We start from the raw sequence: 27,222 nt of genomic DNA, 5'->3' as shown, positions 1-27,222 counted from the left end.
TACTGTGGAATCATTAATTTTCGTGGGGGCCAATTTTCGTGGATTACTTAAATTTTACAAGTTCGTGGGGACGTAATTTCGTGTATTCTTATATATCTACAAAAGGAAATATGACGTTATTACCCTAATATATCAATTCGTTGAGGATGTTATTTCGTGGATGAGAGGTACCCACGAATTCCACGAAAATTGAGCCACCACGAAATCTAATGATTACACAGTATTCGAAAATTAACATTTACAGACCCTCCGAGAAACGAATTCAGAAATCAAGCGCTTTCGAGATGGAGATTTTCACACATCTTTGACATGCTATTTTCATTATTTACGCTGCAGCGTGGTTGATGTGAAAGTTGTGGGAGGGCGTTAATGGATGAAAAATATTGCATATGCATTCAGTTAAATGTCAACAATTATTCAGAATGATAACTGCTAAAACAAATTTACATCAATTAGTTATTCAATCGGAAGGAATTTCCCCAATTGCGGGTCAGTATACCTGAAACATATTTTTCTGCGGATTTACGATAACGTGAAAGAGAGAAAAAAGATATTCAATTGAATAAAATGATCCATCAAGCTCAAGTGTCATTTTATTTTTCTTGTTTGTTATTTTTCTTAAGGTTTACTTTTTCTTTTTGTCATAATGATGACATAATGACGATCGTTTCAATCTGAATGACGACTGTCATTTACATTTAGAAATTCGTCCCTGTTACTTGAGTATCAGTAGTTGTAGATATATTTTCTGACCGGCATTACTTTTTATATGCTGTAAATTTATAACAAAAAAAAATGTGTTCTGAGACGATTACCCGACATTACTGACACTTTGAGGTCACATGACCCGAAAATGGAGAAAATGATTCGAAAGTGGGGAAACCATGAATTGTTGAAATGCCTCTGTAAATATTGTTTCCGAAAATTTATTTTCAAAAACCAAATGAATGCTTAATAACTCACAAAATGTACTTTCAATATACAAACAGTATAAAATTTAAATAGAACGGCTTTGCAAAATATGAAAGAAACAGTCTGACGTGACCCGTAATTGGCGACTTTATTGTACTACATTGCATCATTTGTTTACAATGAAGAGTAGTTATTACCTCTAGCTAACAAATTATTAGAGAATCTAGTTATTTTTAATTAAGTGGTTTGATCTTCAGAATAACGAGCAGAATGCTGTTAACTATCTTCTTTATATTATAGAAACTCTTGCAATTTAGCAAGAACGTAAAAGTTGCAAAATTATATTGCCACAAAACCAAATCATAAATGGGTTAAATTTGTTCTTGTTTTCAAACATAAAATAATTTTATTTAAAACATTGATTTTTTAAAGTGTTCATTTTCAGCCCAGTCAATTGCAAAATTATGGTGGCATATCTCTGCCCCTTGTGTGCAAATTATTTTTCTATTAATTATGTCAACATGCAAGATAAAGATGATGACATGCAAGATAGTTATGTCAACATGCAACATAACTATGTTGACGTGCAAAAAAACAGCAATCAAATAAAAGTTATAAAATATCTCAAATATCGCCACCATGTGACATCCAAGATGCTAGATACGCTATGATGTCAACATGCAACTTATTTATGTTAACATGCAACTTCTTTATGTCGACATGCAACTTAGTTATGTTAACATGCAAGATAAATATGTTGACATACAACTTATTTATGTTAACATGCAACTTCTTTATGTCGACATGCAACTTAATTATGTCGACATGCAAGTGTACAGTGTATTTGTAATATTGTAATATACTAGTACTTACCCACTGCAACAGAAAACTCGTTGCAAGAATCTTCTGATTCTTTTCATCTTCTGAAATAAAAAACTTTGATGTTAAATTTGAATAACAAAATCATTCCTTAGAACTGAACAATATGCAACATCTCATATATATATATATATATATATATATATATATATATATATATATATATATATATATATATATATATATATATATATATATATATATATATATATATATATATATATGATTGACTTTACTGAAATACAGAATAAAATATTGAATCCTTTGAAATGACGTACCCCGACGCGTTTAGGTGCTGCACCATTTGCTTTTGCGTTTTTATTTTCATTGTTATCCTCAACCACCTGAAAAAAGGGAAAAAGAAAAGAATGCAAGTGTTCCTCGCAGGGGATGATTGATAAATTCTATACATGTACTAAGGCATTATATTATTTGATTTCTTTGAAAGTCAGACGCGACTTATCTGCAGTTATTTTTCAATTTTTTATTCAATTTCAGCAGTGAAGGTTGTAATTCATTTTATTTGATACTTGTCCATTAGAATAATTGCTCAGATTTTATTGAAAATGTACACTAATATATATATAAAGAAATTGATTGCCTTATTGAATTTAATGAATTATAGAATTGAATACTGAATAGAATTCTTAGAAATGGCTTACCTCTACACGTTTTGGTGTAATATCCTCAATAATCTGGATAGGAAAGAAATAAAGAACAACAGACGATTGGTATAGTTTATATTGGTATACTTTAGAAAAAAGAGCTGTAGATGCAAATAAAGAAGATGGATTAAAGAAAATATATTTCCATGCAAGTTAGAATAAATAATTTACTATGCTAGTATGTCATTCAAAAAAATACCTGCATGAATTCAGCCTCCCTCTCGGCTCTTTTGGTTTCCTGTGTCGTGTTGACATTTTCCCGGGCCTTCTTCTGGGCCTCCAACTCCATATAGGCCTCCAGGGAAATGATCCCCAGGGAAGCCATATATGGAGTTATATCAGTTTTTCCTGGGGCTATGGCAATTTTCACTTTGCCCCCAGGAGTATGCGTGGTACAGCACTGAGGGACTGACACGAATTGAGAAGCTGCTTGTTCTCTGATCCTTGTGTTGCACGCAACACACGAGGAGGGTGTGCAGCAACAGCACATGCAATCTAGAATATTTTTCTTTACTATTGTCCAGCAGCTCTAAAAACAAACAGAACAAAATCAAGAAACCCATGGGCCGCATTGCTCACCTGAGCAACAACAGACATCATAAATCAGCTTTATGGAGTCATATACAAAATACCTGGATAATGTAGTAAAACCGATCCTGTTTTTAAAAAAAAAATCAATGCCATGTTACAATGTCATGTAATTAAGGTTGTATTATAATTTAACTATCATCTTACACCAGTAAAATACAGTGGAATCATTAAATTTGTGGTGGCTCAATTTTCGTGGAATTCGTGGGTACCTCTCATCAACGAATTAACATACTCCACGATTTAATAAATTAGGGTAATAAAGTCATATTTCCTCTGTATGTTTGAGAGAATACATGAAATTACGTCCCCACGAATTTGTAAAATTTAAGCAATCCAAGACAATTTGCCCCCACCAAAATTAATGATTCCACAGTATTTAATACGTAATATATAAAACGTTTGAAAGACCAAGTTGTTTCAGACGAGTTTTTGATAATATTTTGGGAGACCCACAAAAAGCGAGCGTACTATCACATGAATATTGGTAACTTTCTTTTTCAATACTACCAGTTATGGCGAAGAAAGAAGATGGGGGTTTACATCATTATTTCATAAAGAATTTCTGTTTTGAATACTCATACCTCCCGTGGTTGGTTAAACGGAACTTTTAAGGTGTACAAAATGTTCGATTCTCTAGTTTCCTGTTTTAAAAAAAAATGTAAAAAAGATTAATGTTTCATTTCACTTACACAACGTTATGTAAATTAACCATTTTGTTTTCTGTAAATATAAATGCTAACTACAATCATAGCCTCTCTCTCTCTCTCATTTTTTTTTCAATTTTTTTTTTATAAATAAGAGAAAGAAAGCACGCTTTATACAGGATGCAACAAATTTCCAATATTTCTAACATTTTACTACGGATACTTTGTAGTCTGACGTCATCCCGTGCAGTCCGTGCTCTCTTCGTAGCTAAAGTTCTGATCGATCACGAAATAATCCACGCAAAGTCAACAGTTAAACAGTTATAGTACAATTAAGGTATCAATGAATGATGTATTAACATTATTTAGTAATTGTATTTGAATTATAGTTTATATCTTGTAAGCTAAACGAGAGTATAATTTTAAACGTTAGAGGAATGTATATATTAATAATCGGATATTTCATTTCTAACTAAAAAAAATTAGGGTACCTGAAAAAATATCAGTATGAATCACAAAAAAGAAGCAAGTGAACTCTACAGTAGATGCTTGATTTTTATACTGAGGCGTTAGTTGTATGCTTGAAGGTCAGACGCAATCATTTTTCAATCTCCGAAATTTGAAGATTTCATTTGATTTGATACTTTTCGATAAGAGTGTATAAATGAAAAATGTGTATTAATAATATACAATAATACAATTAAATAGATTGACAGATTGAAATTCATGAATTATAGAATTAGATATTGAATAGAATTATTAGAAATGGCGTACCCCAACGCATTTTGGTGTTGCCTCATTGGCATTAGCATTGTCACCCTCAACCACCTGGAAAAAAGGAGAAAATCATTAGCTAGGTGCATTCATAATTCAATGAACATGAACTTGGCAAGGGAAGCCGTAAAAATTAGTGTTTAACGAATATAATGATTCAAGCCGACCGAATGTAAATAACAAAACAAAAATACGTACTGTGTTGTTGACTTCGCTGCTCTTTAGAATACCCTTTTTCATTTGTTTGGCATCTTCGTTTTCTGCAACACATTCAGCTGCTGCAATACAAGTTTCTAAAAGTTCATTGTAGAAGAAATTATAGTAAACTTTCTCAATCTTTGTTCACCAGGGAATGAATTTAATTAATGAATTGCAAACTTATTGCTGAAATCTTCAACCTACCTGTTCTGCCCTCATCTGTTTCGTCACAAGAGACGTATAAACTTTCCTTTGATGAGGATGAGATGACGTCATCGCCTGTTGCGTAATAACCATAAATGAGCATTAATGAATAATTGAGTATGCATGTATTAAGAGATAAATCTTTAAAATGTTTTGATGAAGTAATAATTATACATAAACAATGCTGATTTCACCTTTTCGAATATATATGTACAATATCATGTACTTCTTCTAACTGTTTTGCAAATATCACCATTTGGCTATATGATTTTAAAGGTTTGTTACAAATGTTAGTGCTATCACTTCTTTGAAAAACGTGATAACTCTTTTTTCTGTGTGATTACTAGTAAGTGATATCACAGACACGTAGCATCGATTTTGAAAGGGGGCAGCCTCACCTAAAAAATCTTCACAAGCCCCCCCCCCCCCCCAAAAAAAAGGCATCTTTCCAAAATCTTCAAAATCTGTTAGGGGGGGGGGGGTATATCTATAACTTCAATTTCACTCTTCATTTTCTTTTTTCAATCCAATTATTTACATACTCCACATAAACTGGGGGGGGGGGGACTCCATGATAATTATATTTTTCATACGTAATTTTAAGAAAATTAGTTGCTGCGAAAAAAAGTGGGAGGCCAGCCCCGCCCCCTTTAATGCTACGTGCCTGTATCACTCGTGAGTGATAGATATAAATGACATAAGCGACTCGGCAGCGGAAATACGAACCCGGTCGTTACGTTGCAATCGCAACTTCTCGGGCCTTTCCGACAAGCTCGGAAAATTCCGAGCTTGCCGGAAAGGCCCGAGAAGCTGCGATTGGTTACGTTGTTGTTGTCTTTTGTGATTCGTTAATTAATAAACTCGGTTTTTCCTACCTCTGTCAACATTCTCATTCCTGCTCTCATTTTTCTCATCTTCTTCGGCCTGTTCTTGATTGAGGTCAAAAAATTCCTCTAAGTCATCAGTTTTCTGTTCATCCTATTATTTAAAAATCATGTTAACAGTTATGGGCGATGTCAAACTAATATATTATGTGTGTGATCAATTATATTATAAATTTACAGTCATTTAAGAATTCAACAATGTCCACTATCATAATACATTGTAGATATTTTAACGATTTCGACTATGTTTAGAGTTTTAAAATATATGCGCAGAACCAGCTAGGTTTTTTTTTTTTAGAAAAGTGGGGGTGGGTGGGGTGGGGGTTCGACCGAGTGATAATTATTTATGAGTTTCTCACTTCCCAACCCTCCTTCGTAGTTGTTTTCAGAAAACGATTACAAAGTATTATCTTCTTCAAGTGAATACCTAAATCGTACAAAGTCTATTTATACGAATTTCTAATAGTAAGTCAAGCGATTTTGTTCGTTTTCCAGCAAAATCAAATCTGCAAGTATACACAGTTCTTGATTATAATACTGTCGTTTGCATCTAATAATATTAATCCTAATGAACCCTTAGCATGCGCGAGCGGCGAACCTTTAGAGAAGAAAGGTCCCGAAAAAAATGAAAAAACCTGATCCTAGTAAACTTACATGTACCAAAATATATAAACAAGCTCTCATATTATTATAATTTGGACCCAACTTCCAATTAACCCCAACCCCTTCCCAATGAAAAATTTCTCGATCCGCGCATATGTTGAATTATGTATGTTTGCCAAAAAGATGGAAAATGTTTTACAACTAATTACTTTTTAAAACAATCATGTAAAATAGAAATGAACTTATTAGCGAAAATAGATGAATTAATATTCTTTAGTGCATTTAATTGTACACATGTATAGTACACACTTGATTACAAAATAAGTTATTGAAACAATCTGGCGAGAAGACAAGAAGGCACGAACAGTTCGGCCAAAAATTGAAGTTTAGATTTTTTCAGCAAAGCACATCGATGCCTTGAAAATTTCAGCATCGATTAAGGTTAGAACAGTATATAATACATGTTTAAAAAAATCTTACCATTTTTGCTACGAAATCGATGTTTTTCAAAGGTGAACACTCTTTGTTTGCATTTAGCACATCTATCAATAAAGCTTCTGTGACGTCACACAATGAATGACGACACACAATGAATGACGACACACAATGAACAACGTCATAATGTCAAAGTTCAATCATTTCGATTTTTTTCCTTTTTAGGCAAATACCTTTTACAATGTAACGTTAATGATTTTTTAAATAACGTTGGTGATTTTTCTTAATTATATTTTTGAAATAAGACTAAAGAGTAGAAAACTAGAAATATTGACTTCCATATGTCAATTTAGCAATAGAGCTACAGAGCTGAAGCAACTGCAACAGTTTACTTTAGTTTACAAGTCCAAACTTAAGATATTTATGCTGCATATTTTTTTAAAATATTTGATTTTTATCCATTTTGATCTTAGATAGAATAGCACATTTATTCTTGTTAATTTTACATTGAAAATCAAAATATCCATAGATGTAAAATAATTCTAAGTGTTCATTAAAAATGTAAATTTGCAAGGGGTGCAACTCAAGTTATTCGCTACACAGCCACTGTGAATCAATCTCTACCCAGAGTTATCGTTCCTGCTTCGCTCCACTTATTGTTGTAGCGCATGCAGCGTAATACGCCCTCTGGTGAGAGATTGACTGTGAATACGCTACGGGTTTCTTCAGGGGTGGATCGCTCGTTTGCGTTTTTTATCGTGAACGTTCGTGTTTCCTAAAAAAGTCAGTATGTTAGTAATCGTCCGTGTATCCTGCTTAATCGTTCGTATATCAGAATGGTGTGTGTCATTTGTCAACAATAACGTTGCTACCATTTTAAGATATTTTAATTCCTGCTTAGAATCAAAGTACTAAAGCACCGAAAACCTAGCTCTTTTTCATATTGCATGTGTAAATTTAGACTGATGTAGCAAACATCATTGCTCTCTCTCTCTCTCTCTCTCTCTCTCTCTCTCTCTCTCTCTCTCTCTCTCTGGGTGTCAGTATGTGTATATTGGCACTATTACCGGATTTGTAAAAAAAAAATATATCATGCCATGTATTTCTTTATCGTACAAGCCCTTATTAATATTACTGAAGGCTTATTAGGTTTGTTACCGAATGACTACAGAAATATATTGGGTTGATCAATCTCATAGATGGCGAGGCACCCAATATATTTCTCATCTTTCAAATACTTTTTAAAAATCTTCGCTTCACCCATGTTTACTTACATTGTTTTGTTCCTATTCAATTATAAACGTTTTCTTCCTTTCCCATGCAGAGCAAATTTTGACGCTTCCATTTTGTTCTGTTCCAGACACAACGATATGACGTCAACATTCAAAGGGACTACTCTAATTTGAAAGAATTTCAAAGAGCAACTACTCCAAATATTATAAGAACTTAATACAGTTGAAATCGATAAAAGGGAATATATCCAAGATATCTTCATTGAACAATTGTCATTTTTAACTCATAAAATTTCAAATGAATGAAAACAAATTTCTTGCGAAGATTTATAATGGGAAATGTTTACATCTTTTCTCCATTCGGAAGTACTCGGGATACCTCGCGCAATTTTTCAACGTTATCATCTGGGCTTCTTAATGGCTGATGCAAAGCAAAATCCCCGTAGACTTTTTATTTTTTGATGTGTATTGAAACCTGAAGCGAGGGCGTTTCAAAACAGATAATCTGGACATTTCTCATATTAGTGGATGAGCGTAGTTTGAGCACAAAGGTATTTATGATTATTGAAATATCAAGCAAAAAGTGGTGGAAGCAAACACTCGGTACAGAGTTATAACAGAGAGATATTTGAGGCAATCACAGGCCAGTCCAGGGAAAACAAATACATGTACAAGTTGAATTTCGATTCTAAATTTCTTATGTAAAAAGGTAGGGAAAAAACATGGCCAAACTTGAAATTCTAAAGAAAAGACAGTTCTCTTTTTAACCAAATAAATACTGATAATATATACTCGGCAAATGATATCCCAAATGGATATTAGTCATCAGTGTCCAAAGCGTACATCGCCTCAGGTTAGATTTGTAAATATCGAATCAACACAGTATATAAAGCTAAGATAAATATAATCTAATTTATTATTCAAAGAATTTTACAATTGATTTGCATACAAAAAATAATTATTTTTACAAATCTCATTCATTATGGACATTTTTTTTTATCACAATTACATTGCCTCATAAAAATTTAAGATTAAAATGTCAGCCTATACAAGTAATTGAAATAATTACGGGCATAATAATAGAACAAGCAGAATTACTTTTTAAGTTTTTATGATAAACATTGACTGGTAGTATCAATATTATAAAGTTATATACATAACGATGTCATTAACAACAATCTTAAGTTTCTTCTGTCATTTTTATCACACATATTATGCTATATTATCAACCACTTGCACACGCTTTAAATCACTGTCTTCAGTGCTTCAAACATCGGTGATTATTGTATTAGGATTTACAGGAGCCCGGTAAATCCTTTCATCAGATCCCGAGATGATATAGATAGGATTACTGCAGCCGCCAATTTTGTCAGTACGGGAATCCTCCTTACATATGTCGTCATACACGAGTGGGTCGTCACGTGGCTTGTAATCCGGAAGTTTATCTTTCGCAGCGACCTCATATGGTGGATGTTCGGACAAAGATTCGTCGATCTGATTCGTTGGAGTTTAGGGTAAACTGGACCGGAAGCTGCGCAGTTGGCGACGTTCGAAAACCCTGTGTTTGTCATTGTGAAACAAAATTAATACAATTTAGATATCTTTATAATGTGAAACTACATAAAACATAACATGTCATGCTATGAAACATGTTGACCAAGATAGTATCAATACGCCATTTAGTTTACTGTAATGTTTTACGGTGCGACCGTTGATTAAATATGCATATACGTATCATTATAATGAATTAATTATAAAATAGTATGATTTTACAAATGGATGTAAAAAAGTAAATGAATTTAAGGACGGCGGACCCAATCCATATCCACCATAATTTTTTTATTTAAATTTTTATATAATGTTAATCAGTTAATGGCGAGTGAAAATCAATAAAAAAAAAACCCATAATCGTCGACTTCCTTTTTCTACTGGGGCGTTTCAAATATGGGAACGAAAATCCTCAGATATAATAGAAAGTAATGAGAATGTTCTGGGTGTGGTATAAAAACTGATATTTAAAAAAATCTGCTATAGATTTTTTACTCTAACTAAATTGTAATATAAAGAAGTCAGTTAGCTTACCGATTAGCGAAAAAAAATTTAGTCATCGACCTAAATTTTTTGAGGGGTTGTGTCGAAGTTCACTGCATGGTTTATTTTTCTTCAGAAATATCATTGAAAAGGGACATATTTAATTATTGCCTGACATAACATTAATTGCATTTATCAACATTTTGTAACAAATGCTTTTAATTCCTGTGCAAACGCGACAACTCTGCATCATTGTTCAATTCAAACGACTCTGAGACTATGATCTTGGCATATACACATTGTTTCATACGACTAAGCCTCTAATAGATACTGATTTATCAGACGACGGATACAAGGCAGAAGAGCAGCTTACAAATCGTGGTACTATCGCGCCAGTGATCAGGGGATGTCACCCCTGTATATGTGGGTAGTGTTTCTTGGGTTCAGCCGGTATGGGCTTACTTTGTACAAATATATTGTGACAAAACTCGCCACTAAATGTTATTACAGTTTTATCGGAAATAAATTCTCATGCTTATTTGCTTGTTGTTAATTCTAATATATAACATATAGTGTATATGGGATTAACTGCTATATACATAAATATTGTTAGGATAAGATATAATTCAATATCTACCCGATAATAACACTACATTGTATAAACTGTCTTTGGGCATTTTAGGATTTATAAACCGGGGAAATTGTCGCAAACAGAGAAAATTCTGACTATAGTCTGTCCCAAGATATTTTTGCCACATATTTTCTTAAATTATTCAATATTTGTAAATACCTCTTGGTTCAGTCGATGTTCATTCAATACTATGAAAAAATCCCAAGATTTATCCTTTGAAACGCCCCCTCTAGCTTGTCGGGTATCAGTACACGGCTAAAAATAAAAAGTCTACGAGGTTTTTCCATTGCCAAGGAGAAGAAGACGCCCGGATGATAACGTTGAAAAATTGCGCAAGGGGTCCCGAGTATTTCCGAATGGAGAAAAGATGTCAACATTCCCCATTATAAATCTCCGTAGGAAATCTGTTTTCGTTCCTGTGAATTTTTACGAGGGAAAAATGATAATGTGTGAATGAAGTAATCTTGGGAATTTTCCCTTTCATCGATTTTAATTGCACTTCAGTCATAGGTATGTGTATTTTTATTAAAAATCGTTCAAATATGCAGCATAAATATCTTGGGACAGGCTATAATATTTTTTCTTAATTTTTCTCCACTAAAAATATTTTGACATAACAAATTTTGTTTAGTAGAATGAAAATTTTACTATTTTTTTATATTCTGATGTTCATAATTATGACAGTCATATTCATAGCATATGCGCGGATTTCTGCACAGAGGTTTGAAATCTTGAATTGGGTCTGTCGTCCTTAAATACAAATTTAATTCAATATATCTTTTTTTTTATTAGTTAACAAGTTAAAGTTGTTTCATATCTCTGAAGAAATGTTCTCATTCGTAAGCTTCTTCACGATTTTGAGAGGGTCTACGTTTACATTAATATTTCCCCTTATTTAAACTAAATTGTCACATCATAGGTCACGTCGGTTTTGTGTCGCCTGTCTTTAAAAACTCCCCTGATTTTTAAAACTACGCATAGTATACTGTTTTATTTACTAAAAATGCATGAAGTTCTTGCAGTTACACATTTTATCTGGTTCTCAGCGGTTTTACCTTGATTATCGCGAGAATGTGAGAACGCCATTTGCAATGCGAGGAATTGCATTGTGGGTCGAAATTTAATGACGCAGAAAAAATCTGACCGATCAATGTGCAGAAACAATTGTGACGTCACTCGATTGTATTTGAAAGGGCACATACGTTAAAGGGCGATAACTCAGTTAATCTCATGTAATGGATCCGTGTACGTTGTGTCAGCAGTATATTTACATGTACAATGCATGTACATTGTCTTTAATTATTTTTGTAGAGTAACTGACGCCAAAGCAATCCGTTGAATGAATGTTCAACTTGTCCGAATTTTCTATTCACGCACGCCTTGCCGGTAGAGCTCGCTTTGCTCGCTGTAAATGAGGATACGGCATTCTACGTACATTTGAGAAGGGAAAGCAATTCAGTTCAGTTCATTAAATTTATTTATGTCAAGTGTCTAATAAATTATTTATAAAATTATAATACAAACATCACAAGATAGTAATACATGTGTCAATAAGTGTAAATAAGAGAATAAAAAACCCAGTAATAATACAAAAAGTGATAGAAAAGGCGGATGGTCCTATAGAATACAGAGTTTAATTGGTATTCAATACGCTGAGAGTAATAATTAATAAATACTAAAATACTTTAGGCTGGACAGCAGATCTAGACTTGCACCTGGATGTTCAAAGTAAAATAAAAAAATCTTAGTTTTTTTATGATTTTACGTGTGATGTCGTAATCAGTTCCCTAAATTTTAATGTATTTGGTTTTGTGATAAAACCTAGTTTGTAGAAATTGTTTACGTAAAGTTTACGTAAAGTTGAGAGGGATTTGCACTCGAGAATAAAATGAAATTCGTCAGCTAATTTAAGTATTTTATAAATCCAAAATTTTGTTTATAATTTTTATATATTTGGCCCATGGATGTATTTAATATATCATTTGCGCGTTTCTGAATAAACTGGTCCTGTAATCCTTGTTTGATGGCAGCAGAAATCCACTGAACAGTGTGTGAGTACATTGTTCCTTCCAGATATTAGAAAAACCACAAGGATCTAAAATACGTCGTAAAAAATCAATCAATGGATTTACACAGTCATTATTATATATGAATTGATTTGGTAAATATTTATAGATAGTAAAATACAATCTTATTGTCTTGACCGTGGACCATTTTTGTTCAATAAGAAATCATTCGAGAATATACAGTGAAATATAAAGGATAACGACCTGATTCACCATAGACCATATAAGATGGCATACTACTTTTCAAACATAGAACATTTTTTATTAAAAATTCAAATGGTTTTTTTTCAATAATATTTATATTCTCGTAATTCCATGTTTTATTAATATTAAATGGTTTATTACAGCGTGTTTAAACTCCAAATATTAACTGAGTCATTAATTTCTGTTGTATCAAAGTTTTAATGAATGGATCGGTTTATTAAAGCTCTATTAGATTCTCACATTTTAATGATGCCAATGGGGCTTCTATAACGCTTAATAATGCTTAAAACAATGGCGGCCAACGTAATGTTTCATCAGTTAGTCCGAAGAAGAGCTGATAGAGTGTTTAGACAACGTTTTTCTATTAATATGGGTGAAGAGGAAATTCGAATTCGGAGGCGATATCGTTTCGGAAAAGATTCAATAAAGCAAATTGTGGATCTGCTTGAACCGATCGTTGCCCCCCAAACAAAGATATCACAAACTCTCTCTCTACGGAAGTACAAGTACATAACTGACAAATAAAACTCACTTTGTATAAGTCTTTGTCAAGCAATGAAGATTGAAAACAACAAGGACTAGTTGCTCATTTTTGTCTTTATTTGATTACGTCACATATGTCGTCGTTTTGGTGGCGGATCCTATATAACAATTTTTATTGCTTGAAGAATATTGATATTACTTGTCACTTTAAAATGTACCTGGCGTTATTTTTCAAATATTTTTAGGCTTCTTGTCTTTATTAATTTACATTTTGATTTTGTTTACTTTTTGATTTTGTTTACAAAATACAAGTGATACCGAATTATTAGAGTTTACCTACCTTTGCATAAATGATTGCATTGACAGGTGCTTAGGAAAGAAGCTTTATTTGTCGAGTTTTTATATAACCAATAAATTAAATTACAATATGGTTTGTTGATATAAGAGTAACGTTGTTATAATATAAATTGATTTAATTACTGGTTTTGAGTTTCTCAAACGCATCTAAAATTTCTTCGTCACTAATAGGAAGGTTCAGAAAGTTATACGCATCCGAAAAGTCAACCTCGGTATTCACATCTGGTAGACTTTCAATATTGTCATCGACTTCGTATCCATTCATACCTTTCATAAACTCGAACATATTATTAATATCAATAGCGTTCGAGTTGTTTTTACTACCTGCATTAAGGATTTTCGAATAATCTTTGGGATTATTGGAATGCAAGTTCACTAAATTTTTTGTTAACTCCGACTTATGGTTTTTAATACATTTATCCATTATTTTTTTTATAATTTTTGTTGGCTGATTTAATAGTGTCTTTGTTTTCGTCAGATTTACATTTAGATTTACTCTGTGTGGCTGAGTGGATTTTTTCGTGCGGATCTGCATTCGTGATTAAACAACGATTTATTGATTCTTACATGTTTGGAATGCGGATAAATGACACTAAACGTTTCCTTAGCAGTGTTAGAGAAAACATTACAAATATCACTAGTTATATCAGAAATATTTTCTTGATTAAAGTCACGCGTTCCTCTGACTAGGTCATTTAAGATGTGTGAAACTCAATAGCATTACGGCCGCGGTATGGATGTTATGACAAAAGTCCTTAGCTTAATACATAGACCATACTATTACAATGGTTGAATTTTACCTGTAGTATCATACGACGATATTTGTGTGTTATTACAACTTAAAAAAAGAAAATGGATTATGAACATCTGAATTATAGATTATTAAATTCTACAATGTCAAAATCCTAGAAAAAGTAAACATATGTATACTGAATAAAAGCGTAGTCGACTGTGCTACTGTTCTTACATGTAGTATCATCTGTATATTCATTATTGCCGATACGGCTTTTTACAATATAGAGTTCATTATTTTTACAAAAAATCTACAAGGTTATATCCAAAATCAAATAGAAACATTTAGCAGATGTACAAGTACAAGCATGGTAGGTTATTCTTTCATAAATAAACTAATCTAATTAAAAGGGGAAGCAGTAAATACAAGTATAAAGAACAATACAACCATTAATGTTAAAAGAATAGCTTTTTTGTATATACTTATATCTTTCCATATGCTGTATTTCAAATGTGCAAATATAATTATCAAATTACGTTTTATATCGCGCATTACAAAATCTTCAGGCTGGTCAGCAATCACTTAAGAACGCTAGAGAGTAAGTTGGACAAGTTCAGAAATGAGTTTATGTCGAGCATTGACGAAAAATTCAAGGCCATGCGAAGCGATATAGATCTCGAGTTAACAGTACACAAGAAAGATATAGATCAATTGTCACAGTCTATTGACTCAATTGTTCGCCGTTTAGACAGTATTGAGAACCAACAATGCTCAGGTCCTTCACCTCAAAATGTAAACAGTCCTCTCGATGACCCCAACCTAACCATCATTGCATCAAATGTAACCGAGACCCACGATGAGATACTTGACGTTGCGCGTGATCTCGTGAGCAATCTGGATAGCAGTATTAACGTCACTGCAGCCTCTCAGCTCAACAGTAGATTTGGAAAACCGGGTCTAGTTAAAATCTCGTTTTAATCGTTAGAAGAAAAGAAAGCTATACTTCGAGAGAAACGCAGACTTCGAGATACCGAGAAATACAAAAATGTATACCTCAGATCCAGTAAGTCACACACGGACCGTCTCATCGAACTGAACGCCCGAACAATTCTTAATGAAATCCCAAACGGAAGACAATTCAGAATTACGTCTAACGGTCGCATCGTTAAAAAACAGAACGAAATCCAACGTCCCTTAACAGACACTCATGACGACGGATAGGACAGACCCCGACCCACCGAACATCTACGGATTGGACATTTGAACGTCTGTGGATGGACACGCACAAACCATAATCTTAAATCTGAAATTGTAAAACAACTAAACTGTGACATTATAAGTTTGAATGAAACTCACCTACTCGATGAAAACGAATTGAACTTGTCAGATCATGGTTACAAGTGGATAGGCTTTAATCGCTCAAATATTCATGTAAATGCACCGAAGGGTTCCGGTGGAATTGGTATATTAGTAAAAAACAGTCTTTATAAAGTTTACCATGTACACATAATTGACAAATCCTACGAGGGTATTTTGGGGGTCAAGTTCCGAAAATAAAGACACCGACTTTACATTTGTATTATATTCTGTATATTTGCCGCCAGAGAACTCCCCATGGGGACGTGATGCTAGTTCATTATTTGCTCACCTGCTCACACAAATATATCAGTATAGCGAAGCGGATGCCATAGTTATCTGTGGCGATTTTAATGCAAGAATAGGCAAGACTAACGAATGTAATGACTGTGTTGATAATATTCCACACCGTAGCTCTACTGACGACACACAAAATCAGCATGGAAAGTCCTTTTTAGACTTTTTAAACGACAGTCGTTGTTGTGTATTAAACGGACGATTTGGTGACCAATCGACAGGATACACGTCTCTCTCAACTCGTGGGCATTCAGTTGTTGATTACATTTGCGTCCCTCATGATATTTTCCCACTTTGCGAAAACTTCCGAATAATAAGTTGTAATGACATAGTTGAGCGATACAATTTAACAAACTTTCTGGGGGAGAAGAGTAAAACACCAGACCACGCAACAATAACATTCGAACTTAAGGTACCTTCACACACTTGCAATCCTCCTGTAAATGAAAACAAAATAGGGATAAAAAAGCGTTACAACCTACGACGCATCCCCGCAAATTTTATGAACACAGAAAGAACTCGCAATGCAATTCTAGATCTTATTTCCAAAATAGAGATGTGTCGAGAAATACAAGACCAAATCGACAAGGTCTACGACGACTTTTGTGATACAATTATCGGGGAGATGGCCGAAACAATTCCAAAATATGACTGGTCAAATAAAGGTAGAAAAAAATTGCGTTTCCACAAACCATACTGGAATGATGAACTTACCGACTTGTGGAAAAACATGCGTAACAAGGAAAAACAATATTTAAAATGTGAATCAAAAGATAAAGGAATAAAAAGAGTCCTTCGTCATGATTACAAAGTGGCCCAAAACACTCTTGACAAAAGAATCCGTTTTTTTGAAAGAAAGTACAGAACCGAATTATCTATCGATATCGAGTCCTCAGCTGTGCACACTCGTGACCCTAACAAGTTCTGGAACTATATTATGCGTTTGGGACCAGAAAGAAAAAACGTGTTTCCTGACGAATGTTTTAAAAACGGAGAAATACACACTGATCCCGAAACTATGAAAGACGTGTGGTCCAATGACTTTAAACTATTGTATAACCCACAAACGGATTCATCATTCGACGAGAACTTTAAACAACAAGTCTTAAATCATAAAGACCACTTAGAACGGCGCATGTTAGACCCATTATACCAATCAAACGCTGACCTGAACAGACAAATAGACATAAACGAAGTACGTTGTGTCGTAAACAAAGCGAAGGCCGGTAAATCTGCAGGAATTGACGAGCTCCCCTATGAAGTCTTAAAATCTGAGAATGTTATTCAAACACTGCACAAAATGTTCATGCTAATATTCGATACAAACATACCGCGTTCATATGGCGTCGTGCGATCATCTGTCCAATTTTAAAAGACAAATCGTCGGACCCTAGAATTCCACTAAATTACAGAGGGATAAGTTTACAATGTGTAACGGCGAAGATTTTCAGTTCCGTCCTAAACAATAGACTCATGGTGTACTTAGAAGACAACGAGCTACTCGTAGATGAACAAAACGGGTTTCGAAGGCAAAGATCGTGTCTAGATCACATTTTGCCTTGAACAGTGTCATTCAAAACAATAATTCAACGTTTGTCACATTCATCGACCTACAGAAAGCGTTTGACACTGTAGATAGAGAATTACTCCAGTACTGTCTTTTAACCCATGGAATTGACGGCAATTTTTACCACACTATTAAATCACTTTATTCAAATACAGAATCGTGCGTTCGGCTCAACAACAAGTATATTGACTGGTTTCGCTGCAGTGTTGGAGTACGGCAAGGTGATAATTTATCCCCAACATTATTCGCCCTATTCATAAACGATCTAACCGTGAAATTAAAAACATTAAATAAAGGAGCCCAAATTAACAACTACAACCTAAGTCTGCTTCTATACGCTGATGATATTGCTTTAATTTCCCACTCAGAAAATGATATGCAACACATGTTGGATACTGTCGACGCCTGGTGCAGAAAATGGCGATTAAGAATTAATTCGCAAAAATCTAAAGTTGTTCACTTCAGGAAAAACAGATCGAAAAGAAGCCACTTTAACTTTCATTTAGGGGAAAATAATTTGGACTACGAGGCGTCTTACAAATATCTAGGCGTGATTTTGGACGAAAAACGTGGTTTTAAAGTGAACGCTGAAAACCTAGCCATGTCCGGAGGACGTGCACTGGGATCCGTCATCTCAAAAATCAACGCAATCAAATCAGTTGGATTCCGAACCTACGAAAAATTATTTAATAATTGCGTAGCCCCAGTCCTTGATTACAGCAGTGGGGTATGGGGGCACAAGAAACATCACTGTATTGAAATGGTGCAAAATCGAGCCCTCCGGTATTTCCTTGGTGTCCATCAGTTTACTCCGTTGCTAGCAGTCCAAGGGGAGAGCGGGTGGTTAAGCTGTAATTGCCGCCACAAGATGAATATGTTGCGTCTCTGGAATCGACTAATTTACATGGAAAATGAACGCATCACCAAGCGCGTGTTTCTTGGGGACCGTGAGCAAAACAATACTTCTAATTGGAGCTCCCAAGTTAAAAATATCATGGAATCGTGAAGCATAGAAAGTACTTACTTAAATTCTACACCCTGTAATTTACACTACGCAGAGGAAAAGTTACGTACAAATTTTGAAACCGAATGGCACAACGATATCCAAAGTATACCAAAACTTCGTACATATATCCTTTTTAAATCCAGCTACACAGTCGAAAAATACGTTACGCTAGATCTCCCAAAACCCATCAGATCAAAATTGGCGATGTTTAGATGTGGTGTACTCCCCCTGAGGATCGAGACTGGTCGCTACAGAGGAGAACCGGTGGAGGATAGAATATGTAACTTATGTAATCTTAACGAAATTGAAACTGAAAAGCACTTTTTATTACGTTGTCCATTCTTTAATTACCAGAGAAGTCAATTATTTTATAAAATTGGATATGATGAAACTGTAAGTCAAAATAATACAAATGACAGTACTCTTTTTGTTGACCTAATATGTTACTACCCCCGCCAAATCGCTTATTTTATTCATGAATTGTACAATTTAAGACAGAAACAATTGACAAAGCCGTCTTGCTCCCAAAACATGTAAAACTTTTTATATTGTAACAGTTTGAAAGTGACTTATAGGTCCGTTGGGCCGGGTGTATTGTGTTATATTTGTAAAATGAATTTTGTAATCATGCTATATACACATGTCACTATAATAAATTATTTACTTACTTACTTACAGGGAAAAACGAGCTAAAGACTTTCTTACTTGTGAACTAAATTCAACGTCAGAAAATGAGACTTGATTTTTCTTATCTTGATAAAATCTTTATATCAAAAACTTGCAAAAGGCATGACTATAATATTTTTTAAATACTTGAATTTTTTTTCCCTATCTTTATAGGAAATTAATCAACGAGGATTGTACATAATATGTAAGCAACTCGTTATGAATAATTATAAGTCAAATAATATTTAAAAAATGTTAAGTTACCTATTCCCGTATGTTACTGAACTTGAGTGACATGAGATTGGGTGTACAAGAGAATAAGGAATGTTTGTTAAACTTATATAATGTTTGATCGATAGCACCATCCATCGAGATTATTTCTTAGACCCTCGCGGTTTATTTACGTCACTTTCAGCAGTGTATGTAAACACCTAGCCATGTCAAAAAGTTAATAAAATGTCGTTATTATGTATGTTTTTTCAATCGTTCGATCGATCCTGAGAGAGAGAAAGAGAGAGATTATTGGCGTTTCTTGTTCTACCTGAAAAAAAACACCACTTTTAAGTTATATAAATAATCGCAAAAATAATGATAAAATGCAATTTTAAAATTATATCAGAAAATGAATTTAATTCAGCATTTTGTTGGAAATGGATGAGCTGAATAAGACAGGGAAGACCCCGAAATTAACATTGAGTTTCTCCTTTAGTAACGTAAAGTCTCGCTGAAACAATTGTAATAAAGCATGAGAGCTTGGAAGATGCTTATTTTAGATAAAAGAAGGCAAACAAAAACGTAAAATACTAGTATTTTTTAGAAACAGAATACCTTTAAATAGTGATCAAGGAACAAAAAATAGTTATAATAAATAAATAATGGAGGGTCTTTCACTTGAAACTGTTGCATGTAAATAACATATCCAAGAGAAAAAATAACTACAGCTCTATAACAAGAATCGCAACAAGAAGCGAATGTAGTTTGTATCTACGAGAAATTAAATATAGAACAAAGAACTGACGCTTGGTTGAAAGATCTTTAAGAAGAGCAAAAATAAAAGGTTTCTTTTTTATTTTAAGAAGGAAGAACCTTAAAGTTAGTTAAAAAGGGAAATGCATAAATTCTATATGGAATTAATCATTTATCCAAGATGAAATTCAGCAAAGATTACAAGGAAATTTTCTAAAGACCTGGACAAAAAAGAAAGAAAACCGAACTATCTGGTCACCAAAATAAAATTAAAAGAGAAAAAAACAACCAAAAGACGAGGAGCTCTTACTCACGGTATAATGCTTCTTTGATATAGGAACAAACAAGGGTGCGATGGAATGTCAACTGAAATTACTTTCATAAAGTAATTTAATAAAGTAATGGGTTTTGGAACAGGTCCCGATTGCGATGTGACCTTCCTCACTCTTTTGAATTAATAACTACATTGATTACTTTTTTGGGGGAAATTGCCTTGTACAGTACCGATCAGACCCAACCTAACAGAAAGTAAACCCCAACTAAACCCTGGGTTAACTTTCTGGGTTTACTCTGGGTTTACTTCGGGTTTACTAGAGTGGACACAGAGTAAACCCAGAGTAAACCCAAAGTAAGCCCAGAGAGTAAACCCGATCAGAAGTACACCCCTGAAAGCAGACGCTGACTGTGTATTCGGAATACACAAAGGGCAGGGATTACAGGCAGTAGGATTGTAAGATAAATTACGGGTCTGTTTCACACTTCAGTGCGCACAGTTGACCAAAAAGCAATTTCCAAGAAAACCCAAAGTAAACCCCGAGTAAACCCAAAGTAAACCCTGAGTGGACCCAAATTTTCAAAAAGTAAACCCACAGTAAACCCAAAGTAAACCCCAAAAGTAAACCCAGGGTTTAGTTGGGGTTTACTCTGGTGCTAGGTTGGGTCTGATCGGTACTGTACCCTTGTATATTGCAGACCTTTTCTTGTCGAAACATCATAATTTGGTTTAGGAAATCTTTCTTCAACTGATATCTTCTGTAAACTCTTTTTTACTTAATCATATTTATTTATCACTCTGCTAAAACTATAAAGAATTTGAATTTTCTATTTCATGTTTGCATTTGCAGCATTTGTACGTTTAATTTTTCTTCGAGTTTGTTGCATTCTGTATTTTTAAAAAATCCTTTAAACTTCGACTTTTTGTGTGCTTTAGTTCTTTATTTAATCTCTCGTATATATATAAATTAAATTCACCTTCCAGGTTTGCCTATCAGATACCACACATCAAACGCACACACCAGGTACAAAAAGTATTTAATCAGCTTGTCATTATTGATCATAAAACAACTGTGGTATTTCATATCGCGTCGTTGCATGTGGCTGTATTTTGTATTTTTCTTTTCACTTCTTTCCGAAAAATAGTTTGGAGAATCCAAATTTTGCATTTCTATAAAGATATTGAACAGAGTGATCATTTTACATGGTAAGTATACAACAATTTTGGAACATATATATCTAACACTGTAATTTCGATTCGAACAAATATTGATTATTCAATTTGTCCTAAAATTTTGAACTTTTCGGTAATAACAACGCTTGTATATAGAGCAGAAGTTGAACATTTTTACAGAAACAGAATAACGACTGTGATGGCAGCTAACCGACCAGAGCCAAACCTAGGGCAGGATGTAGTATGGTGTAAATACTGTGGGCATTTTGAGGCCGAGTTCTACTGTAAGAATTGCGGAGACAATATGTGTTCACAATGTCACGATTCACATAATAACTATCATAGTTTTAAATATCATATAACTGTTCCGTACAATGGAAGACAATTTGCCGGAGTACACTGCATGGAACATCCTACTCAATTTTACAGCTCCGGATGTAAAGATTGCAATGCACCAATATGCCCTGAATGCAAATTAAAGTATCATAAAACACATAAAAATACAAGTATTGCTAAAGTGTGTGACTCTGCAAGGAAAAAGGTAAAGATGTATTTAAAGCAGATGAAGGCTAGACGATCGCGTGTTACTTCCTTAATAAATGAAGGGACAAGGATTGGTAACCCTGAAGGCTTTAAACAAATCAAGGAAAAACTCGAAAGCAGAGCGCTTAGGATGAAATCTTGCGTTGAAAATATTCTTTCAAAATCACTTGCAGAGGTTGAAAGGCTTGAAGAGGCACATCAAACGAGTGTTCACAAATACTTAACGAGGGAAATAGACGATCTAGGAGAAAAAATACATATATGTACAAAAAATCTTGAATCTATGGGCCCAATTGAGTTAGCTTTTTTTGATGGGAAAAATATGAATTGGAATCAATCAGATGTGATCCAAGAAATGAAAATTCCATGTTTTAATCCAAAACAATTAGAGGAAGATGACATGATAAATTTGTTTGGACATCTGTCTTTCGAAGAGGCAAACGCTGGAAGTGAAATGACTGATGTTTTAGCCACCGACAAACATACAGCACCTAGACCATGTAGTCAAGAGCGTCACTTTACGAAAATACCAGTTACTTACACAGACAGATATGAAAAAAGGTGGCTTATATCAACCTCATTTGGGAGCATCGACAATGCCAAACGCGTCGAAATGGGAATATGCGAAACTCCAAATCAAATAATAGAATTCAAAAGTTGTGAAAACATTTTGTATCAAATAACATACAGTGAACAGTTGTCACGTGTTTTCCTCAGTGGTGACAAACCTACAATATATACCTATAAAAAGGTATTTGGAGTTCGTGATGTTGAATCAAAATTGGAAGTGTTACCTGTTTCAAGGACACCACAAGGACTGGCGATCGGATGGACTGGTAACCTTATTTATTCTAACGGACTCAACGGTGTCGTTGAAATTGCACCAAACGCTATTGATGCCATCCAACACTATTCTGTTTTAAAATTTCAGCGTAACGATCGAATCATATTTAACAAAAAAGGCTACACATCTTGGGGTGTACATTGCACAAAATCTGGAGAAATTTTGATCTGCTTAGTCCCCAGTTTTGAAGGAAATATCTATGCTGCTGTCGTAAAAATTACCTTTAATATTGAACATTCAGAGGTAGGTTCAGAATCTGAGTTCTCGCATAAATCCAGTGGAGAACCACTCTTTTCAAACCCTCGATTTGTCTGTGAAAACAGAGTGACTCGTGATATTTGTGTATCAGACTTTGACAACAAAGTGGTTGTTTTATCTTCAAGTGGAGAGTTTCGTTTTAGCTATCGAGGGATTTGGCCGGCAAATCAAAAATCAACAACCTTTACTCCAAGAGGAATTGCTTGTACTGAACGGGGGCACATTTTAGTTGCAGATGTTGAAAATGATTTAGTTCATATGTTGCAAAGTAATGGACAATTTATCACCAACATACTGTCGTCCATTTCCCCGATTTTTCGGCCCTGGGGGATTTGTGTAGATGCTGGTGACAGAATTTGGTTGGTAGAAGAACAAAATTATGAAGGTGGCGTCAAATGCTTGGCTAAAGTAAAGGTCTTTCAGATTTATAATTAGAACGGGTCATAAAAATACTGCAACATGTAGCGTTAAAAATATGCATGGAGATAAAAAACACAGTTCCTCACACAATAGTTGGTCTTTTTAAGAGACACATCTTTGTAAAGTGATTTAGCAAGTAAAGTTTTTAACTCTGATGTGATACATTGTGAAAAACTAGTGCGTTATTATTGATAATTTAATGATAATATATTTTTCAAAAGTCAAGATTTAAACCTTGATAGATATATATTGGATAATCGTCGGAAGAAGGCCAAAAAGACTAAAAAAGAATGAAACTCCTTTTTCTGTAAAAACGGTTCATACTTGTATACTCAGTGCAAGGTTTTAAACTAACTGAATTTTTATAGTGAATATACTGTACTTGTTCAAATTGCATTTGAGTAAAATTCTGCTTTGCGAATTTAAACTTTTCTGCACTACTTTTTCCTCAGTCATGAAGGTGTGAAAAAGCAAATACTAGTACTGACTTTGAAATCAACTGTCATACACATACTTGGATTTATAATATAAGTTTTAAGAACATTTTGAAAAGAATAACAATATTTTGTTTACATTCAGGTGTTCTCATTTTCATTGCAAATATTCATATATTCCCCTTCATTTTCCTTATACATACTTAGATATAGCTATGTTTTTTGTATGCCAGTCATCATCATGCATATTTTTCCAATATATTTTTAAAAAATACTTATATACATCAAGAGCTGCGTTAAAAAATCTTTGCATCAGTCATTCATTTATTCATAAATCACTGATACTAGTAACTTGCTTCATTTTACAATGATATAATCATCGCTATATGTACTCTCCAGTGTGCTGTATTTCAAAATTTTGAAAACTCGCACACTTTGTTTTTTTTTTGGGGGGGGGGGGGGGGGTGTGGCTTAAAGTAAAGCGTCTTATCCTTATTATGCCTACTTCTTATACTAAGGAATTAAAGCAAAAAAAAATTGACACAGTGAAACCGATCATATAATGATTCTACCATTTTAGTCAAGTTTGTTTATCTTTTTTGCATGAAGGTCAGGTCAAGGTCACTACTTTTTCCCTCAACTTAAAAGATCTTAAAAATGATGTAGTTATCAGCTGTCATGAAGACATCTGTTTAAGATATGAAGTTTCTATTCTTTAGTAAAATAATAGAATATCATAATGTCTATCAGCTTATAAAACTAAATTGGAATAATTATCTAAACTTAAACTGATATAATTGCTCAGCCCAAATTTCCTTTTTTTTCACTTATATTTTGAAGATATTTTGATTATTTTTTTATGCTTCCAGTATTAAAACATTTCGGATTTTTATATATTATAAAGAACTTACAAAAAGATATAATTTGACAGAAAGGCTAATATATTGATTAACTACTAAGAGAGAAAATCCGATTTTAGTGATTATTTCACACAAATTTTTTTTTATAGAATGACAGCTGAAAAAAGCTTAAAAAATGTAATTTGAGGGCAAATCATATTTTAGAAACATATTTGGAAACCAAAGTATCTTATGATTAGTTCACTTAACTTGAAAAAATCCAACATTAATGTTATTGCTTTAAATATTCTAAAAAGAATCATGAATCTACAGCTATTCTGAATTGGAAAAACGTGATTTTTTCCTACGCCAATGTTCAAGCAAAAATATAAACCTTGTTAGATTCTAATCTTGGATAATTATTTCTATTTCAGATTGTATGATAGTAAAAAAGAAAAGAAAGAAAAATGTTATTTTGATTTTCTTTCATCTTGATTTAATGAACATTTAATCAAATTTACTTTTGACAAGTCAAAAACTAGAAAAGACCCCTTCCTGAAATTCTCTATTCTATCTTTTCTACAGATAATTTCTTTCATATATAAATCTTTTATTTCTTTAACATTTAATATTTACTTCCTTTATATAAAAATACAACTTAACCCATACAAAAGATGTAGATCATTTTTTGTTAAACCTTAACGATGCTATTAAATACCTGTGACTATAAACGATCAAAAACCTGCATGTAAACTATAATGAACTATAAGAAAATCTTCTTTTTAAACATGCTCATTTTATTAAATTAAAAAGTAACATTCAAAATTGGTTATTAACAATAATTTATAAAAAATATCTTTCAAGTTTTGAACAGAAACAGGAAATAATCACATTCAGACCCATTTTAATTCTCCCGATAGGAAGAGAAATATCCGAGGCAACTTCACCAAACTTAGAAGCATCGAATTTACTTATAAACTCCTCTGAAATATTGGGCACAACAAAAGAAAATTAAGAAAAAGGTAAAATACACCCCCCTCCCCCGTGCCTGCTTTGTACATAACTGCAAGATATGATGATTTTGGTGACCAATCTTTGAGGTGATAATGGTCTTAATCGTTTTCACTATACTGATGTAGAACATAGATTACCAACAGTATTGCTTACTCCTTCATTCACATCAAGGGGAGCAATCATGTCTTTATACAAATCCAGCATTCTGTCAAAGTACTGACATCGATGCAATCTAAGTTTACACCTGTCAATAAAAAAGGTATGCAAAATATCAAATCAAAAGTAAAATCTCAGTGTCATTTTTTTTTTATATCTACAACACATATTAAGTGTAGTGATTTAGTAAGTTGGCATATAAAATGCTACATTACATGATTTGTTTGCAATTGAGAGTAGTATATTGTCCTCTAGCTGCAATATCACCAATAATGTAGTTATATCATATTAACTGGTTTGGTCCTAGAATAAAATGCAGAATACTCTGCCCTAACTTCTTTGTAATCTAGAAACTTTTGCAGTTTTGCAAGAACGTAGTACAATGTAGTCGCAAAATTCTATTAACAAAAAAACCAGACCATTAATGGTTTAATTTGTTCATGTATTAAACATAAAATGATTTCATTTATAACATTGATTTTTTGAACATGATCCTTTAAACGTAGTCATTTGCAAAATATGGTTGTTGCAAATAAACTTTGGTTTACTCTCAATCATGCCCTTTAATGTTATTTTCAAAAATATAACAAACATTTATCACTACCTGACAAGCTGGGTCTTGAAGGACGGTAACTGGCTAAGTACACGAGTATTCCCACTCAAACTGCTCTACAGGGATCACCATTGACAGACACCAATTCACTACACTTTTTTACAGAATGTACAATACAACTGCATGCAGGGCATCCAATTTTAGAAATTCTCTGTAGGATGATTAAGGTAGCCTTTACAAAATGTGAATTTAACGAATTATGATTCATCTAAACTACATTTAACATACCTTTAAAATTATTATAAGGCTGACATAAACAAAACTTCAATA

The 27,222-nt window shown here is 33.4% G+C and overlaps 1 protein-coding gene across 1 annotated transcript; it reads right to left on the bottom strand.

Annotated features, from left to right (window-relative positions):
* Window positions 1-1,882: 1,882 nt before the first annotated feature.
* On the bottom strand, window positions 1,883-6,927 carry LOC117691818 (uncharacterized). The gene is made up of 10 exons (XM_066071565.1): window positions 6,835-6,927; window positions 5,743-5,845; window positions 4,868-4,942; window positions 4,664-4,743; window positions 4,466-4,519; window positions 3,629-3,688; window positions 2,656-2,985; window positions 2,454-2,486; window positions 2,070-2,135; window positions 1,883-1,888 (listed from the first exon to the last, which is right to left on the bottom strand). Exons 1-10 carry the CDS (start codon window positions 6,835-6,837, stop codon window positions 1,883-1,885), a joined length of 810 nt encoding a protein of 269 aa, XP_065927637.1. The 5' UTR covers window positions 6,838-6,927.
* Between the last annotated feature and the right edge of the window lie 20,295 nt (window positions 6,928-27,222).

The sequence above is a fragment of the Magallana gigas genome, chromosome 9, assembly GCF_963853765.1.
Source record: "Magallana gigas chromosome 9, xbMagGiga1.1, whole genome shotgun sequence".
Classification (NCBI taxonomy): Eukaryota; Metazoa; Mollusca; class Bivalvia; order Ostreida; family Ostreidae; genus Magallana; species Magallana gigas.
This window is presented reverse-complemented; position numbering and strand designations above follow the sequence as displayed.